This window comes from Dipodomys merriami, unplaced genomic scaffold, assembly GCF_024711535.1.
Source record: "Dipodomys merriami isolate MVZ:Mamm:240054 unplaced genomic scaffold, mDipMer1.0.p SCAF_69, whole genome shotgun sequence".
Taxonomy (NCBI): Eukaryota; Metazoa; Chordata; class Mammalia; order Rodentia; family Heteromyidae; genus Dipodomys; species Dipodomys merriami.
In genome coordinates this window covers 2,586,616-2,607,500 of record NW_027206279.1, presented here as the reverse complement: position 1 = coordinate 2,607,500, position 20,885 = coordinate 2,586,616, and the positions used below count along the sequence as shown (strand labels likewise).

Here is a 20,885-nt window from a genome sequence, read left to right as displayed (position 1 = left end):
ACATCAGAATCTAGCAGGGCACCAGTGGCTCACACTGTAATCCTAGCTGCTCAGGAAGCAGAGATCTAAGCATCGCAGTTCAAAGCCAGCTGGAAGAGAAAAATCTGGAGACTCATTGCTGTAATTCATGACAAAAGAAACCCCCAAACACCAAAAAACAAAAATAGACCTGTGACATCACGGGAGCAGCATGCGTGCACGCGCGCGCACACATGTACACATGTGTACACATATACACACACAGAGCTACTGAAATGTAAAGATGTCTGGAGCATGATAAATAATAATGTGCCTACATACAATGACAAGATTAGAGGTAACAAAAACCTAAAACCTCTGCAATCTTTGTGAATTTTCAGCAAATCTGAAATTATTTCAAAATACAAATTTTATTTAAAGGAGCAAAAGCTTTCTAGAAGGCTGGTCTGTTTAGGAGTCTCTTTAGTAGTCACTTCCCCTAGAGATGAACTCATGACCTCATCACCAATTTAACCCTTTCATCGCCTCCTGTTGTATTCCAGAAAGAAGCTGTTCTAAGAATTGCTGGATTACAATATGTAATTATAATTAATTATAGCAGTAAGAGAAAGGAAATTCCCATAGTGGGTATGCAGGTAGACCTAAACATATGCTGTGGTTTTGTTCTGAGAGAAAATAAATTAGGCAAAGAATTCAGAAATTGAGTCCAGCCTACACTGTATTCATATAAGACCATTAATTCAGTTATTCCCATATGGAGGACCTTGAAAAATATTTCAAGAGGCTTTAGAAAGAGGTTTTAGAATGAGATCTCCACACTAGCCAGAGGATTGAAATTTTAAGTGTGTCTAGGAGTCATGGAGTTAATCTCTTCATATACTTCAAGTCACTGCCTATTGGAAAATTAAGGCTATGTGAGTAGCTATGTATCATACATCACACTAGGCAATCTACAAACCAATGTTTAGTGGGTATAGCATTCAAAGTCTGGTGTTAGATGGTTTAAAAGAACAAACTATGGCTCCCAAGATGTTACGCTGGGTGACAGTGCACACAGGATCAAACTGAGATTCTAACTCAAGTGGGAATGTGCACGCATTATCATAGATAAGGTTTAAGAACTTTCGTGTTACTTCTTGGGACTAAGCAGTTAGGGCAATATAAGCAATGTCATAATTCATATTCAGCAAGTGACGGAAAGAGCAAGAGTGAAATCAGATCTACAATTCTCTACTCACTCCTTGCTTTGTGTATGAAGTGTGTACCCAGGTAAAGAAGAGAGAAGGTCGGCTTGGGCAATCCAAGTGCGACTTCTAGTTCCTGCCCTTCCAAAGACTCCTGACCCACCCTAAGGTTTCCTTTATCATTTGTGAGCCCACAATAGCATTTGTCTCAACTTTATAGAAGAGTTGTTCAATGAGCTAAATAAAAGCAGAACAAAACATTTAGAAAATTGTCAAATGTTTTGTGTGATCTTAAATAATTTTTAACAACTTCTCAATATTACCAGTCATAAGTAAACATTATACACATTATCCATAAACTTTTTAAATTCAAGTCAACAAATATTTATGGATATGGAACCAAGATCCAAGATAAAGAAAGTGAGGGCTTGGAAGTGGCTCTGTGGCTCAGTGATAGAGCGCTTTGTACATGCTTTGTTTGCGTGAGGCCCTGGGTTCGATTCTTCAGCACCACAAAAAGCAGAAAAAGGCAGAAGTGGCGCTGTGGCTCAAGTGGTAGAGCGCTCATCTTGAGCTGAAGAGCTGAGGGACAGCACCCAGGCCCAGAGTTCAAGCCCCACAAACGACAAAAAAATATATATATAAAAGAATGTGAGGGCCACCAAAAATTATCTCTATGTTAAGTTATGTAAAATGACAGAGACTGAGAAACCATGGAGGCTAGACAGCTCAATGAAGAAGGCCAAACACCCACCTGCTTACAATGTCAGGTCATCTCCATCAAAATACCAATGTTCCATTTGTGCCAACAGGCATGTGAAAACGGTAGGCAGGAGGGCATGAAGGTTTGGGCAACCCGCAGTCGGGACAGCTCTTCTCAGCTTGCACACAGTGACAACACAGAGCAACGACAGTCCCAAGACACGGGCCCCAGAGAAGCAAAGAGCACTGGCAGCAGAATTACCTACAACCTATTAAGCGTATTATACTCTGTGTTCTGGCAAAGCAGAAGAAAACGGCTTATATTCTGTGTACTTTTCTCTAGATAATGACTACTATTCATATTTTCCAAGAATCTTATTTATCAAGCTTTTCAAGCAAAATATTTACTGTAAAAAAGTTGTAAGATGAAGCGAAAAGGAAAACCTTACAATTATCTCAGCCTTAAAATATATTAGCATTTTATCATGAATTAGGAGAAAGTAGAATTCCTAAATTCTCAAACTGTGACGTAATATTGGTTTTATTGATTCACAGTACAATTTGTGGGAGCACCCAATCATTATTTTGACAGTTTTATCATAAGGTAATAGACTTCGTTTTAGATAATTGCAGTTCCCACATTCAATTTCAACCTTCCATAGGATTTTTTTTTCCTAGATACAGCTTTCCTGTCAGTCCTAGATCACGTTACTTTCTTTTTATAGCTATACACACAAAGCATTTTAGGCGTTATACCTAATTATATCAGCACAATAACAATTTAAAAGCTCATTACTGAGAAGTAAAGGTTAAGCACTTGTATGTTAAGACACGATTTTATAAAGACATAGTGCTCTATGACATAAGTAAAGAAACTGCAAGCACTTAAAAGTCTGCTGGAGAGTTACAAAAGACCAGGCCTTTTCGGGGTATGATGGGAAACTGGATGAGCTTATATCAAGGCAACAGCATTTGCTAAATGTAGCACCGACTGACTAGCTTTCTAGTGACTCACAGAAACTATTCAACTGTGAAAAGCAACGTAACTATTAACATACTTAATAGCTAAGTATTTAAGTTCTGCATCACAAGACTACGTGAGTTCGCCATGGCGGTCAGGAGGGGCTCCGCTGTGGAGCCGTCACCCCTCCTGTGTGGCTTGGGGGGGGGGTCGCCGGAGCCCTCAGCTCTGGCTGCCTCTGAGAGGTGGGCAACACGTTCCAACTGGCCTCTGGTCCCTCCGGTGATGAGATGACAGCCAGGCACGTCCGCCACTTGGAAGCACCTGGCAGAGTAGATGTGCCCTACACGTGCCCAAGACTGCAATCATTGCTCCCTGCGCGGCCACGACGCAACTAAAGACAAATGGAAGCACCAAAAGCAAACAGAGATCTGAGGAAGACACACACCAAGTGGCAGAAACGCAGTGGGGGCAAGGCAGGCGCCATGTGTGCAAAGGCGGAATACGTAAATACCCCAGAACAAGAAGATGAGGAGTGCAGAAGTGCTGGATGAGGCTGGGTGGAAAAGTCTCTCCATGTAATCACTATCCTGTTCATTTATCACGAAGGGAATGTGCTTTATGCTCCTGTCTGAAACGAGTGAAAACAAATCATTTGCTCTCAACGAGTTGTAAAAAGCAAACCTATAAACAGAAAAAAGGAAATAATGACCTACAGATAGACTTTTTATGAAGTGAGAGCTGGGAATCCAAAATACGTTTGAATACTTGCTCCTAGATTTCACCCGAACTGTCTACTCAAGCTTCAAAGGTTAGGATAGGAAGCAACAGAACTTTCAGGAAATGGAAATCACAACCAACGATTTAAGAACCTTAACATTTTTTTTCTTCATATGTATTTTTTTATTTTAAAGATACTTTAGAGGGACTGCAGTCATGAGCAAGGTAATGAGTCTATTTCCTATCGAGCATTGTTACCACCTCCTTTATTTTTCCCCTATACTATCCCTTTCCTCCCCACCTCCTTCCCCCCTCCCAAAGTTGTAAAGTTCATTTTCAACATAGTATCTTGTACATCTCATTGTTACAAGGGTCAACTTGTATCCTTATTTCAGCATTTTGTTATTTCCCTTCCCCTCCCCCAATTAGAAAAATGTATATACAAGATGCAGGACACCAGAATCAAATACAGTGACAACAAGGGTTGTACCATGGGGGAAGAACATACAAAGAAATAAAAAAAAAAAAAACCACATAGTACATCATAAGTACATTAAAATGAACAACATGAAAGATAAAATCTGTGTCCCTATCTTGGGATTCATTTCACTTAGCATCATCTTATCTGGTCATATGTACATTGCTTTTGACCTCTTCTGCTTATCCTAGACATACACTAGTTATTGCAGATAAAGGAAACCATGGGACCTACGTTTCTTTGAGTCTGGCTTACTTCACTTAATATAATTTTTTCCAAGTCTTTCTTTCCATTTCTTAACAAATGGGGCAGTGTCATTCTTTGTGATGGAGGCACAGAATTCCTACACACACACACACACACACACACACACACACACACAAACACACACACACCATTTTCTTGATCCATTCATCTACTGAGGGGCATCTGCATTGATTCCATATCTTAGCTATGGTAAATACTGCTGCAATAAACATAGTTGTGCTGGTAGCTTTAGTGTGGTCTTGTTTGTGATCATTCGGGTAAATGCCCAAAAGTGGGATTGCTGATCATAGGGGAGCTCTATGTGGAGTCTTTTGAGGAACCTCCATACTCCTTTCCAAAGTGGCTGGACAAGTTTACACTCCCACCAACAATGCAGTAAGGTTTCCTTCTGTCCACATCCCCTCATGCATCTGTTGTTATTAGAGTTCTTGATTATAGCCATTCTAACTGGGGTGAGGTGGAATCTCAGTGTTGTTTTGATTTGCATTTCTTTTATGGCTAGGGAGGTTGAGCATTTCTTCATGTGTCTACTGGTCATTCTTATTTCCTCTTCAGAGAAGTCTCTCTTCAAGTCTTTAGCCCACTTATTTATACAGCAGTTGTTTCTTTGAGGGTTTGTTGTTGGGGGATTTAATTTTTTTTTTGAGTTCTAAGTATATTTTAGATATGAGACCCTTGTCCGTTGTATGGTTAGTGAAGATCTTCTCCCAGTCTGTAGGCTTTCTATTGATCTTGCTAGCTATGTCCTTTGCCTAGCAGAAGCTCTGCAGTTTCATGCAATCCCATTTGTCCAATCTTTCTTTGATTTGTTGTGTTTCTGCGTCTTTAAGAAAATTTCAGCCTGTGCCAAGAGCCCTAGAGTTTCTCCTATTCCTTCCTGTAATGTTTTCAGGGTGTCTGCTTTGACTTCGAGGTCTTTGATCCATTTGGAGTTGATTCTGGTGCAGGGTGATATATAAGGATCTAGCTTTAGTTTTCTACAGGTGTTTAACCAATTTTGCCAGTACCATTTACTGAAGAGGATGTCTTTCTTCCATTCTATTTTTTTAGTTCCCTTTTTGAAGATTAGGTCTGTGGGTTCATTTCTGGATTTTCAGTTCTATTCCATTGGTCCTCAGGTCTGTTCTTGTGCCAGTACCAAGCTGTTTTGATTACTATGGCTTTGTAGTAGAGTTAGAATCTTAAAATTTTTTGCAATTAAAAATTTCTTGCTGGGCACTGATAGCTGATGCCTGTAATCCTAGCTACTCAGGAGGCTAAGATCTGAGGATCATGGTTTGAAGGTAGCCTGGGCAAGAAAGTCCGTGAGACTCACGATTCACCACTTCAACAATGAAGACTCAATTGAAACTTCATCTGTAGAATGAAGAACCATTCCACATTCTATTTGAAGTGTCTTTGAAAGAAATTTATAAATGATTCAGAAACCTAAATTTTTCTTAAAAATATTCTATCAGATGTAGTCTGGAACCCCAATTTACTAGGTCAAACTGAATTAGTTCTTTTTTCTCTTTATATTCAAAGTCACTCATTCTCACAACTCATTCTTCTCAGTACAAGATGCCCCATGTGAAAGTCTCACATCTGTGAGTGCTGGTGGCTCACGCCTGTAATCTCAGCTATGCAAGAGGCTGCAGACCATGGTTCAAAGCCAGCCTCGGCAGGAAAGTCCACGACTCATTTCCAAGTAACTACCAAAAGCCAGAAGTGGAACCATGGCTCAAGTGGTAGAGAGTGCTAGCCTTGGCAAAAAAGTTCAGGGACAGTGCTAGGCCCTGAGTTAAAGCCTGAGGATACAGAAACACACACACACACACACACACACACACACACACACACACACACACACACACACACACACACACACACACACACACACACACACACACACACACACACACACACACACACACACACACACACACACACACACACACACACACACACACACACACACACCCTCACATTTATCCAGGGCTGTCTTACTGCCTCACAGCCAGGAGGCAGTCTATTTCCCTGTCTCAGAGACCTTATTCCTTCCCTGGCTTCTGCTGTAAACCCTCGCTCAGATCTAAAGCTGGCTAGGGATGATGCAAGTTTATTTACTGGTCTGGCTCACCGCCCCCGGTGCTGTTCACAGTGTTGTCAAATCACTGTCACACCAATCACTTACCTACCGTCAACAACACAGATAATATGCAATATCTTTACAAATAATACCAAGCAAACGTACAGGGTTTTTAAAAGTGAATCTGATTAATTCCTTTAATAAAAATGTTCTCCTCTAATTGTGTTCCAATATGATTTCTTGACTAAGGGAGGTGACAGAGCTACACAGCAGTACAAAAATTATACACAGTCCTAGCTACCTCTAAGCAAGTGATAACCATCTGTCACACCTGTCCTTTGAAGACACTGACATAAGAAAAATAAATGAAAGCCCTGATCATGTGACTCAGTTATTCCCAGCCATCAAGCAACATACCACCTGCTAATTTAAATATAAATGCCTATGTCTAGAATTTGCTATTTTCTCTTATGCAATCCCAACTGAATCTACTCAGCTTTCTCTTTCCACTATAATTACAATAAAAGCTTTTAGTGAGCCACCTAGGCTGTTTCCATTTTTTCGTTTTACTTCCTTGATTCACATAGTATTTTATCTTACATTCAATGGACACAGCCTCCACTAACTCTACACACCAGAACACATCTCTCCTTTGAGATGCTTCCAGCATGTTTTTGTCTCTTATGGCAAAAAGAATCATAATTATTTCATGTGTGCTTTAGAAATTCCTCTGCATTGAGTTCTTCCATGGACCCCATTCCTCTTTCCAGCACTGTGTACCTAGCATAGTACTCAGAAAACAGTCAGCACACAAGTAACCTGACAAATGGCAGCACCAAGAACACATGTCCCTGGAGACTCTGCTGCTTGGATATTGTTGGAAAGGGACCACAGATACACACACCTCTGCACAGACTCTCATACTTCACTCTCTTAAAGCCAGAAGTTCAAAGCTGGCCATACCATGTCCTTGAAAGCCTGGCACTCTGTCAAAAGCTTTATGCCAGTTTATTTAAAACTGAAATCAAATTCATTTAAGAGTCAGAGCAAAACCAGTAATACACTGGGGAGAATGTAATCCTCTTTCAGTGGGTGAAGATGGTGCTGGGAATTATAGAAGTACATTGGCCCCTTAAGTAGAGGAACTCTAGTAAAAACAATCATTCCTACTGCAAATGACAGTCGCCTCTCTTGTTCATTGTTAGATGATTTGACTGTTAATGGTGGTCTATTCTAGAACTTCTATAAAATTTTCATGAAGTAAACAAAGCTTATAGTGAAGATTGAGGTATTTTCCTTAGTGGTTCTTCAGAAATTTTAATATTTAATTTATATATGTACTCAGGAGCAACCAACACATTTAACATAAAATTTTATCAGCATGACAGTCATCGTATTAATAATAATGTTTGCCTAAACCTACCAATGGAAACTTCATGAAAGGACTGAATATTTAGATAATCTCCTCGTCTTCCTCCTCCTCCAATAATACCAGAAATCAAGGAGATACTTGAACGCCTATATTTACTGCTGGAATATTCACAACACCTAAGATAGAGAATCAGCCTGGAGCCCCCCACGGATGGATGGAAAAAGAAAATGTGTGTATATGCATAATGGAATATTAGTCAGCCACAAAGAAATTTATCTGTTACCATTTGTAATAAAATGGATGAAACTGAAAGACATTATGTTGAGAAAAGTAAGTCAGACACAGAGAGACAAGGACTGCATGTTTTCTCTCATATGGGCATGCTAAAAATAAGGTTCCTCTGAGTGTGGAACGAGATTACAGGGCTGCGGCGGGAACAAAGGGAGGACAGGTACAGGTACTTAGACATAGCTAGAAATGGAAGTTCTGGTGTTCTGGCGTGTGCTCTGTAGCACTGTGTTGCATACCTTGGGAATACGGAGGAGGGGAGCTGGGAGGCTCCCGACACACAGCAAGGTCAAGGGGATGGAAATACAGCTCAACTGAAGTGATCGGCACGCACGTATTAGCACACAACATACAACATGGTAACCAAACATGCTAATAAGTGCATATGTACTACATGTTAACCAAAGGAATTTTTCGAGTCTTTTCCACATTCGTGTCTATTCCACTCGGGAAAATCTTTATCAGCAGAGTTCGCTGTAGTAAGACCCTAAAGGAGCCATCAAGAGACTGGATAGAGGACATAGGGGAGACACAGATCCCCCAAATAAATTGAAGAATCTTTTTTCTAACTATAATTTTTTCTATTTTAATTATTTTTATCTTATTTATTTTTTTCCCAATTTTTTTCCTTCTTCATCGTTGTTCTGTTCATTCCTAGACACACGGCCTACAGTGGTAATTAGGTTCCCTCCTTAATAGTATGCATACTTAATTCAGACTATATTTTGATTACTCAATCCTCTATTTCTCAATCTATCTTTAATTTTACTATTACTACTTCATACAGCTTCTTAGGGTCTCGGTTTGCTAACCTGTGTACAATGCAGCCAGATAGCCAACTGACCTCCCTGGGTTAATCTGAAGCCAGAGAAACCATGGAAATGTGAAGCTATTCTCCACTCAGCAACCTGGTGTGATGGCACAGTGTGGGCCAGCCCCACTGCGCTGTCTCACTGACCAGAATGAAGGCTCTGGAGCCAGCTCTGTGGAGCAACAGTTCAACTGAGCTGTAGAGCTAGCCTTACTTAGTATCCATGAGAGAACAATGGCCCAGAATTATCCTTTCCAAAACATAGTCCCTGTGGCTGAAGTCAACGTGAACCCTAGGTAATATCAATGTTAGTTTCGTTGAGGAGCTCAGCCATACAGCAGTAAGAGTAGTCGGAAAAGATGGGAAAATGTTAACTGGGGGCAATAACAAAACTGCTACCATCAGTAGCACTCAATTTTTTAAATTCCTTAGACACGAGGCACATACCATCTTCCAAGAACTGTCCCGATAGAAACCCAAAGTACTTCTTTAAGAGTAGATATTCTTAAAGTGCATGTTACTGAAGCCACATAGCTCACAAGTGTAGTGCCATTAGTGAGATCTTTTTATAGATAAGAAAAACAACTTAACACTGAGCACTGGCCTAAGGAAAGTACAAGTACATGCACAGTACTTTCCTCTCCCAAAGAAGAGGATTTTCTTTTTGGCCTGATTTCTAATTTTAAAAAGAAAAAAAATTAAAAATACCAATGAGACTGACTGAGACTTGCAGCTCATTAAGGCGGAGGTGATTTCCTCTCTGTAGAATTCTATTGATCTCCATAGTCCTCGCTAGACAAAAGTGTGGCCGGGGAAGGGGATGATGGATACCTCTGCCAATAGCACTGAACAAACCTGTTAGCTAATTGCTACCAAAGACAATTATCCCCGCATTGTTTCATAATGGAAACACATTACAAAACTCTAATATACACACAGGGAAATTTGATGATTTGACTGTGCAGCCATGAGCATTGAATTTCATTGCCAAAGGCCAGCCAGGTCACTGCTGTGAAGGGGAACCAAGTGTCAAAATAGAAGCCCTTCACTTTAAGAGGAAAAAAGGGGGAGAAGGCGGTCAAGGGAAGGGGAATGGGAGAAAGAGAAATAATTTAAAAAAAGAACAGAATGGAAAGAACGATCTGCCACCAAATGGACTGGATTCTACAACCTGGCAATCATTTTTTCAAGAAACATTTTCTGTTACTTACTGAAATAATAAGCTTTGAAGAATGGTTTGGCATGAAATCAAGAGTTTTACGGCCATTTTGAGCCTAGGAGGCCGTGCTGATGGCTCCTCTGACAGGCAGCCCGTCTCCTGGCACGTATAGAGTTAAAAAGAGTAGCTTTACAATAGCCTGGTATGATGATTAAAAATAACATCAAATATCTGTCATGATTTCTACTTAAAGGGGAAAAAAATACTCTGACTCTGTAACAACTCACTGTAACAACTCACAGTAAAACAGCCATTAACCTAACCAATTATAAAGGAAAAGCCTCCAAATACAGTTATTTGATTATATATAATCATAGTGTAATTCAAGCATACAATATTTACATTGCCTCCTTCCAAGAGCCACATTCTTGAAATACCCTTTCCTTGATGTGCCTCTAAAAAAGCGCATGTCCTTCTCCAGAGCATTCATGCAAGACATTTAATCCTGGCCCTGGAATTATAGGAATTCTGATATACTGTACACATCAAAATTATATTCCGTATTTAACTCTACTGTATAAAATGGTACAAAAGGAAAAGGGAAATGTACCAGAGATGTGCCAGTGTTATAAAGATAAATTAATGGCTACAAAATTTATGATCAAGCTATTAACTTCATAATTCACAAGTCAATGAATCCTGTTTTACTATGTTTGATACTGCTCCATACAGGCCAGTCTACCTGCTTCCAACTACGCTGACTCCTATTTTGACAGGACCTGGATAGCAGTAGGTCCAAAGCAATCAGAAGGTTGACTTTGACAAATGGTGGTGCTGCGGCGAAGTTGAAAATAACACACATCCACTTTAATCTCTTTCTTGATTAAATCGAAACCATACCATTCTGACATCGTGTGATGTGCTCAAGAAGCATCACTGCAGGTTACTTTAGAGGCTACATCTATTGAAATGATATTGAATTTTTAGGGGAAGTACTTAATTCATTCAAATGAATCCTTCACAAGGCAACTGGGCACCAGTCACTGATAATTGCAGATTCAAAGGGAAAGCAAGAGGAAAAAGAAACCCCTGGCCAAAAAAAAAGGGGAAAGAAAGAAAGAAAGGAAAGAAAAAAGAAAGAAAGAAAAGAGAGAAAGAAAACGAAAAAGAAAATATGAGACTACAACATGTACTCCTGAATGATATTTTAGTACGCATTATCTTCCCCTTTCAAAGAGGGGAGATTGCGCACATAAAGTATGTTCCATAGATTTTTCACCTACACTCCACAGCTAAGCTCCAAAGGTAAACATTACATGAGGTAATAAAAATGCAGAAGATGAAATTGTCTTTTTTACATGAGACTAGGCAAATATTTATGGGGCAGTTGACAAACTCCTGCCTAGTAAAAGAGCCAGCACTGAGAGCAATTATCCTGATATTCATGACTCACTTTGAATATCACATTGAATATTACTCATAAATCTTTTACGAGCACATCCCCAGAGTTCACTTAACAGCCGGTTTTAATCATGCAGTTGACACAGAGAAAATAACAAAATGTATTTTTTCAGTGGCAAATTAATTTAGGCTTGAACCTCCTACTGTAGCTCTATTCTTTTCTTTTTTTTATTTTATTTTCCTGTAGGAAGATACGTGACACTCACTTTTGTATTTGGAAGTAGTATTTCTTCGGTCTTGCTGAATTAAAATAAAAAGGATGAATGTTTCTTTTAGAGCAAGTTCCTGACAGTTTTTTTTAAATGATGTATCTTGTTCTATATCTGAAAAATGAATCAATTTTTGAGTTTGATACACATTGTCTGATTAGCTGAATGGAGAGGTGAATGTAGAATTGAGACAAAGAAGAAACCATTATTCTGGAGCCTATTTAAGTTGTGGGTGGTCTTTTATATTGCATTTAATTGTCATTAACCATTTGTGATAGCTGTTTTGGAATCTGGCTCTCATTAAGTGACTTGAAATGCTGTGTAAATTATTTTTAAATTGGGGAAAGAGAGTAAAAGAATCCTATTGGGGAGGGGGAAGTAACTCACGTGGAGTTTCCTCTCGTTCCTGTAGAAATCTCTCCAGTATAATCCGAGCCATTAATGAGGGTGCATACTCCACCTTTATAAAACAGAAGCAGAAAATTAAAATTGTCCACTTGTGCAGGTAGTTGGTATTGCAATATTTTGTCAACATTGAATGAACTTGATTTTTATCAACCACAGCAAATACCACTCACTGAAATCTTCCCCACCCTGCCGGCTTCCATTGTAATAGAATTACAGCAAGTGTGATCTGTGTTGTTGAAGAGACAAGTCAGATTTATGGAATATAACACTGGAGCAAAAAGGATGGAATAACTTGGAAATCAGGTTCGCCTAACACAGTAAAACTGGCCTTTGTTAACCTCTCAGTTCTTCTTTGTTTGTAGAACAATATCAGTTCTTACTGTTTTAGCCGCATCTTTTTCCTTCCATCTATTTATATTTGCATTACGTTAATGTAATTTCAAATAAAAAACACTTCAATTATTCAGCAATGTTTTAGAAACTGAATCTTATGTCCTTACAATCCATAAGGAATTACTGATTTTATTTTATCCTGAAATTTGGTTTAAGAAAAAGCTCTTTTGCAGAGATAGTAACAAAATACAACATCTAACTTGTCAGAAATGCTGCTCATCAATTTTCCCAAGAATCCAAGAAAGTAACTTTTTCTGCTCATCAATTTACCCAAGAATCTAAGAAAGTAACTTTTTTTTAAACGGTGAAACAGAAAACAAAGAATACTTAGTCCTCGGTCCCACAGTTATTTCAATAAATAAAAATTGCATCTACTCTTTTGCAAAGACGTTATCTTTTTGTTATTCAGATATTTTATTAACCATTGATTTAATTTCACCAGAAAATAGATTTGTTTTTTAAGAGCAATAATGCTTCCCTAGAAAAAGACCTTTTATCTTGGGCGTGAGACAGCACAGGTTCCTCATGCATTATCATCAAGAAGTTTTCACAACGGGTCTTCAAGTCCTATATTCATGCCGAAATTTTATCTTGATTTAGTAACTAGACAAAAAGGCTAGCTTCATTTGTATGAACAGTTCTTTCAAATATGTATGTACCTGGATGCCCTTAAATTCCCCAAGCAGAAAGCCACGCTTTCCACAGAGCTGCTTATTGTGAGTAACTCACATCCGAGCTGACACATGAGAAATGGGGGAATTACCGAAGGTGGTCCAGCCTGAACAAGGACTACCTTATTAGTTCAGGTACTTGCCTCTCCCTAATTTCCATATTAATCATGTGTCCATCTTTCTCTGAAACAGGGCCCTCATGCTTCATGTCAGAATCTAGCATGTAAGTAAAATTCATAGTGCTTCAAATCTAACTTGAAAATATTTGTGTGGAGAGAACAGAATGACTGATATTATCACTAACGAGGTGAGATTTCCTCAAATGTGCATTTTTGGCCCTGAAACAGGGAAAGCAGTATTAAGACATTTATAAAATCAATGATGGTCACCTATAACCCCTACCCCCCAATCAACCTAATAATCTGGTGCTTTTGTCTAAAAGAGTTACTGTATATTGTAATATACCAATGTAATATGTCTCACATCCATTTTTTACAGTTCCCACTGATTAAATATATATTGATTCATAAAGCATTACCATCATGTCAAGTATCACCCATGCAAGCGTCTGCAATTTAAGTATTAGCGTGCATATAAAAATGGTGACTTTTTGTTCATGAGCCACAATCTGGTACCTGCTACTACCAAACCTCCTACTGCAACAGTACACCCATGGGAAGGGTTATTCTGTCCATTCTAATCTGCATACAGAGAAGGAACAACCTTCTAAATGATGTTTTTGGCTAAATACTACCATATACTGATGGTAAATGATAGATCTAGTGATGAAGTATTGGTGAGTTAACATTTTCCATGTACTAGAAGACCGAAATGGACGTCAGCTAATTAAACCAAATTCAAAAAATCTATCCATTAATATTTCAAATGAGTACACACCGCTATCATACAACACTTCCAACATCAATATCATCATCTATAAAACTAAAGTCCTGTTCTTCCAGAAGCAATAGTGCCATGCTGTGGACAGCCCACTCTTCTTTTTCATAAGGGCTAATTGCTAAATTCCTAGATAGGAGCTAAGAAACCACAGGGCACTAAGGGTACCAACTAGTAACAAACAAATCTGGAGGTATTTAAAAAACAATTGCTCTGGAAATAAACAGGACAAAAATGAGTAAAATATGTGTTTGCCTAACTACGCTATCAGATTGGGTCAACACTGCCTAGACTATTAAGCCCTCCTGGTAACTGATCGGCCGTTGCTCCCTTGCTGTCTGCAGTGTTGTAGAGCAGACAGAAGCTCTGGGAGCAGCCATCCTTCCCTGCTAATAGAACATGTAGAACTTGCTGCTACTGCAACACTTAATGCTACAGTACTGAGTCATCTTTAATGCAAACACACATTTTCTGCCTTGCTTCTAGGTACGCATTATAATGCAACACCAAACCAGTGTGCATTTCATCCCATCCCTCTAGGTGTGCATAAGCTGCTCCAAGTCAGGCTAAATATTGTACTGCTCTTATTACAGTGGATAAATATTTTATCATTTAGGAATTAAATATTTTATTTTTTGGTATGTTCTTCGCAACTATTATGAACTTTCTACAGCTTCTTCATCCACAGAAAGTCTTTAGGGTTTCCTTTTCTAAATGTAAGGCTGTTAGCTGTTTCCCCAAACAGAAGCAGATCAGAGTTAACAAATAAATTCAATAAATCACTTCAAACTTGGTATTAATAAGAATATCATGTTTCTTCAAAGAGAGAGACTTCTCCACAAGGTATATATCCTTCACTATTACAAAGGTTTATAAACAACAGGAATCAAGTGAATTTACATTTTTAAGTATACAATTCCTGTTGTATAACAGCACAGATCTTCTAGGCATTTGTCTCTATTTGACATAAGTATTTCTCACACTAAATTAAGAAAGCATCTCCTCAGAAGAGCATGTTCTGAGCTGTTTGGTTGAAATTTTCCACAAAATAAGAAACTAAGAAGCTGTTTACACATTTGCGTTAAAAGAAGCAGACTAATTATGTCAACTGATTTATTAATATGTGGAGTTCTTTGTCCAATTATTAAAAGTACAAAGAGACCAGGGAGCAATTTAAATGTCTAATGTACCTCAAAATCTTTTTTTTTTTTGAGGCTAATTATGTTTCTAAGCAAAGCTACTCCAGATAGGCCCCAGGTCTCCCGGCAGGTTTGAGTAAGGTCGTGACAATGGCATTACCTCATTGGCCAGCTCCAGGAGCACGGGGGCCGCTCCGTTTTTCACCACTCCACTCAGGTACCTAGACAAGACAAAGCCAGGCGGTGACGCAGTGGCAAGAAGAGGCCAGCACAGACTTGTGAGCACTCCTGCGTGCACACACGTCTCCTGGGCAAACGCCACACTCGGCTCCCATCCAGGTGTGCTACTGTCATGGGAGAGCACTGAGGGGAAAAGAAAGGGATAACGAAAACAACTTCTCTCAAATCCAACCAACTAACCAAAGCTGGGGCTCCACGTTTCCCACCTTTAAACATTGTAAAAAGAACTACCCAGATCACCAGCCTTGTCTACACCCTAGACAGCTGTCACACAGCAGGGAGCTAGCTCAGTTGATTCTCATCAGTTGAAAAACACAAACATCTATACATCCATCTCACCTTTTCTTTCCCTGTTTCACAGGGCTGGCTGACACCTTATTCATAAAAGAAGAAAACAGACTTATCACCTTTGAGAGACAGGACAAGTCCTCATTGCATGGGCCCTTGATTTCTGAACTCACTTCCAGACTTCATCATCACCTAAGTCAATCTCAAAAACAAAAAGCAAACAAGCAAATTTCCAAATCTATCCCAGAAAAGAAGATGGGGCAATTCCATTAAAACCAAGATATCAATGTGCCAATCTCCTCCTTTAAATACTCCAAAAGCTCACGTCCAATCTCAGGACCACTTAACAGTTCTTATAAGTTCCTTCCACACTGCTCTCCTCTGCCAGCCTCCTCTCTAGTCACTGGTCCCTCCTCTCATCCCTCACTTGGATAATATGATTCAACTTGGATGTCTCTTTTATTTAATGTGTGTGTGTGTGTGTGTGTGTGTGTGTGTGTGTTAATTGTAATAAAGGTGATATACAGAAGAAGAGATTACAGTTAGGATGTCTCTTTTTAAACCTACCACTTTCTGAAAGTAAGTTAATCGCCTTTCCTGGTGTCCATCTCAGTGTCAGGAATCACAGTACTAGAAACAACACCCTTATCCATGAAGGATCCACCCAAGACACTCTGGCTGCCTGTGTTCTTCTATAAAAATACATACCTACTGTAAGGTTTAGTTTATAAGTCAGGCACGGTAAGAGATGAATGATAATGAGAAAGACTGATTACTATAATGTACCGTGAAACAGTACTCCCCATTTTTGGTAGGAAATGTGAGATGCTAGACAGAGCCTACGTCCCGAGGTGAGCTGAAGTGAAAGCCAAAGGCGCTGTCACACAGCTAAAGCCCACGACCCCCCTGCTGACCACCATCTTGAGGATGATCAGGGAGCCATGCAGATGACAACCGACCATAGACACCAAACCATGGAGAAGAGAAAGCTGCTATCCTTGTGTGTCACAGCTCGTCCCCCTGTGATGTGAGCGCCTTGTGAGGGTTGAGGAAATGTATTGCATTCAGTCACGCTCAGTAGGGTTCTTGGGCTATAGTAGGTGGTTCCATATACACAGACATACTACTTCTTTAAGAAATAATTAGTAAGAGAATTTTAAAAGCTCTGCTGGACAAGCAGACAGAAACAGCCATGAACGCCATTCTCTCAAGTCACCTTACTTCTGTGAATAAGTTGGAACTTTCTGTCTGTCAGCAAAAAGTCAGGTTTATAGGTGAGGTCTTTCATGTAATGTCAGAAAGAGACTATTTTATATTATTTCATAAGTATATTTGCAAAGATACACAATGGTTCTCTAAGCAAGAAGGAATAAAAATAAATAGTTTAAGGCAGGATCATAGTAAATCAAAATAATTCTAACAAATAAATTTCTGCATACTGGGATCCTTTTAGACAACTGCCAAACAAGGACTTTCAGAAGCAAGAGAAAACATCAAACATGGCAAGTGCCGTTTAGAGCATGTCCCTGGGAAGAGGCAGGCAGGCCGGGAGCCTCAGCCTGCGCACACGTCTGCCGTGGGCTGCTCAAGTCACGCCCCACCACGTCACTGTGTGTTCCTAAGTCCAGGTGCACACAGTGTTTGAGGCTCTAGTTCTGCGTCAGAGAGTTTAATCCTAGCTCAGTATTCGGGAATCTCTAGTATTCTAGTTAACATTTCTATATCCTGCTAATAGTTCTCAGAGCTATGGCTTTGGCCTTTTCTTAGGGAGCAGGGGGAAAAAAAGCAAAAAACAAAAACAACATAAAACAAAACAACACTAAAAACTCCTATTCACACCATCACAAAGATATTACTGTCTAGAGATAGCAACAAAAAGAGGAACAAAGACATACTAAAGTAACTTTGGATAAGGTGTACAGGAAATGAGCCTTGAGCAAAGTCCTGCTTGATGTTTGCAAAGCAGCCTACACAGCAAGCTGAGTGAGACCTGAGCCCCAAAAGAGGACCGAGAGGAGTTAGCAGCAAGACTACTTACACCCTGCAGCTGTTGTCCTGAGTCAAGATTACGAGGTTTGGGGTAAAGCATACATCAACCACTATCCTGGTAATGGAAGAAACAGTTGATAGTCAAATAGCAACAGTAAAGCTTAGATCTAAATAACTGTGTAATATATGAAGCATAACCACACTTAACAGAGCAGAAATTCCTTGTTGTATGGCACTGGTTATATAAGGAAACCAAATCCTAGGACACTGATGAGACCTACCTAAAGCTACCTGTCAAAAGTAGAAAGTTCAAAAACAGACTCCTCACCCCTGCTCCAAGCTCTTGAGTCAACCCTAAGGCTGAAACATTTAGGTCTGCTTCTGAATGTGTTACTCAATTTGTTTCCCAATTGTATGCCACACCTATTCAGAAGTGCTGGCGATGGAGAGTGATTCGATTTAATCTGAAGTTACTTTTTATGCTTTCTGGGACATCAGTGACCTATTAGCTGAATTTGAAATTTTTAGATATGCAACTAAAAATCAGTAAAGACATCATCAGAAATTCCTGATGCAGTGTTTCTCTGCTTCACGACAGGCTCTTAGGCGAACTTACAGCGTCAGACCTCTCACAGTTCTGGGTGCTCCCTGGGTGTGGGACCACACAAACATCCAAGAAATCTCTAGCAGAGCTGCCTTCTGCAGCGGATTTGCCTTCCCTGCTCCACTCTGCCATCTGCCTGTGCTCACAAAGCGTGCACCACCCTTCCCCTTTCCAACAATTTGGAGAAGCGACAGTTCTACACTGCATATATTTCCTGCCGCTCCAGACACTATGAACAGGAACTACAGAGTCCCAGAGAACTCCGTGTGAACACACCTCTGTCAGCATTTCAGAACAGTTCAAGATAGGTGCCATGTCTTATTCACAATTGTGCGGTTAGTTCCTAGCAAGGATTTAGTCCATGGCTGGTTAGCTCTGTTGCTTTCAGGCCTGTCAGGGAGGCTATTCCATCAGGCAGACAAAGCAGAGGAAAGTGCTGTTTGTCTCATGGCAGCCAGGAAGTGGAGGGTAAGACAGACAGGAAGGGGACAGTGGAGATAAACCCTTCAAAGACCAGCCTCAGAGACCAACTGGCTGGTGCTGCCAACTCTCACAACAGGCCTTCCCTACCTACCTTACCTCCTCTGCATGACCCAGGCCTATTAATCTCCTAAGCAATTATCAAACGAATCAAGTTGTATCATCAAAGTGGTACAAATGTTCAGAAACCATGCAATATCAATACCATGTTTAATCTAACCTTTTCTCAAGGTGAGCGTCTGCATAAATTCTAATTGATCTGATTTTCTAAAGCTTATCTAGTCAAGTTAGCCCCTTGGTCAATTTGATGAGAATTAGTATGTCTCGGCTGTGCTATAGATGAGGACTTGAAAATCTGGCCAACTATGAGTATATGCACATACACTAATACACACCCACCAAAACACCTAGGTAAATTGTAGTAAGCGTGCTTCTTCCTATTTAGAAATAAAATAGCACAGTATGAAAGAACAGAGGATTGTTCTCAAGTGATCACTTGAGCTGTCTATACACTGCATGGAGAAGTGAGGGAATTTCCTCAGTGATTTAAAAGCCTAAGACAGCACTGGGTACTCAGAACCATGGTAACACCACATTAAATACAGACTTTGACATAATCACAATGCGAGCAAGAATGCAGCAAGAAATTCCTTCATACTACTAGTGGGAATGTAAACAGTACATTCTAAACAACTTATCAACATACAATTTTTAATTTTTCACACAATACACAAAGAACTAACAGAAAAATGCAAGCTCATGCATCAAGATGTTGTACCACAGCATTATTTACATTTCAGAACATTGCAAAGGTGTATGCTGAACTAAAAAATATCAGTAAATATTGATACTTCCCATGATACACTAAAGCAACCAATAATACAATAAGCTTTTTTTAAAGTAGTATTATAGTTGAGCATCTGCCTGACAAGCCTAAACTGTAAGTTCAAAACCCCAGCAACCTCAAAATATAGTTTGTCCTTCACATTTTTTTCAGGTATACAATTCAGTATTCAGAATTGCACTTACAGTATGACCTCATTTATCTATATATGAATGTATTGTTTAAAGATGAGACCGAAATTTTAACCAGTAGTTACCTCTGAGAGCCACAATTACAGGCAATTACTCCTTCTTTTTAAACCATCATAACAGTGTTTAATTTTCACAACAGGGGGTATTTTATAAAAGAAAAAATAAATTGTTATTAACATTTTCAAGCAGCTTAAATAGGTTTTGATACAACACCATTTGTCTTTATTCTAATCAGCTGGAAAACAAACACCAAGGCCAATTTTCCTTAGCAAACCCCCAGGACCCTGTACCTGCACAAAAAAACATTTAGAACAAGTGTCCAGTGAGGTCAAGCCATCGGGATGGAAACAAGGTGTCACAGCAGAAAGAACAGAAGAAGCTGGTGGGAAATAGAGACCCCCGCCCAACCTGCTTTCTTGAGTCTGTTCATTCCAGCCTAATTTCATGTTTATGTTTCAAAGGCCAACTCTTCAGAAAAACTGAGACTCTCATATTTAAATAAAAGTATGGAAATGCAAACATTTCTACACTCTCATTATTGCCTACTTACATATTCATTACTAACTATACTTGAAATTTTTATTTCTGGCCTAAACTACCCAGGAAATTTTTAAAGTAATGCATGAGTAATTACATATGCTTTTCTTTTTTAATGGAATGAAGACTTTTTTTTAGCAGAACTTAAAACTTTTAGAAATCATCTAGTTGTGTGTGTGTGTGTTTAACGTCTATTTTATAGAGAAGCAAAGGAGTGAGGGCTTCCCTACCGCCTGCTATTCCTAAGAAGACATTTTCCTCTCCTGCACTCCAAACATGTGGATACAGAACCTCGGTTTTATAGGATTGCCGAAGACTGCAACTTTTACAAATATTTTTTTTCATGGCAGGTAAAAAAAACAACAAAAAAAAAACAAAAACAAAAAAATTGGCCCTTTTCTAGAGAATCTATATGCCAGAGCAGCTGACAATCCAGGTTATGATTTAAATTTAAGAGTTAACTTTGTACCAATGGCTGGGACTTTTTATACAATGTTACAAAGACTTTGTTTAGTGTGGGTAGGAGGATGGATCTTTAGTAGATT

General features: G+C 39.3%; 1 protein-coding gene across 12 annotated transcripts in view; it reads right to left on the bottom strand.

Annotated features, from left to right (window-relative positions):
• Cdin1 (CDAN1 interacting nuclease 1) overlaps positions 1 to 20,885 on the bottom strand; it is a 207,743-nt gene that overhangs the window by 146,990 nt on the left and 39,868 nt on the right. For 11 of the 12 annotated variants that reach the window (XM_070005746.1, XM_070005747.1, XM_070005751.1 and 8 more), the window contains 2 exons: positions 15,328 to 15,388; positions 12,047 to 12,119 (listed from right to left, as the gene is read on the bottom strand). In XM_070005746.1, the coding sequence (XP_069861847.1) occupies positions 12,047 to 12,119; positions 15,328 to 15,388 (134 nt within the window). The remainder of the gene's footprint in view (positions 1 to 12,046; positions 12,120 to 15,327; positions 15,389 to 20,885) is intronic. The other variant, XM_070005752.1, reaches the window with a different exon arrangement.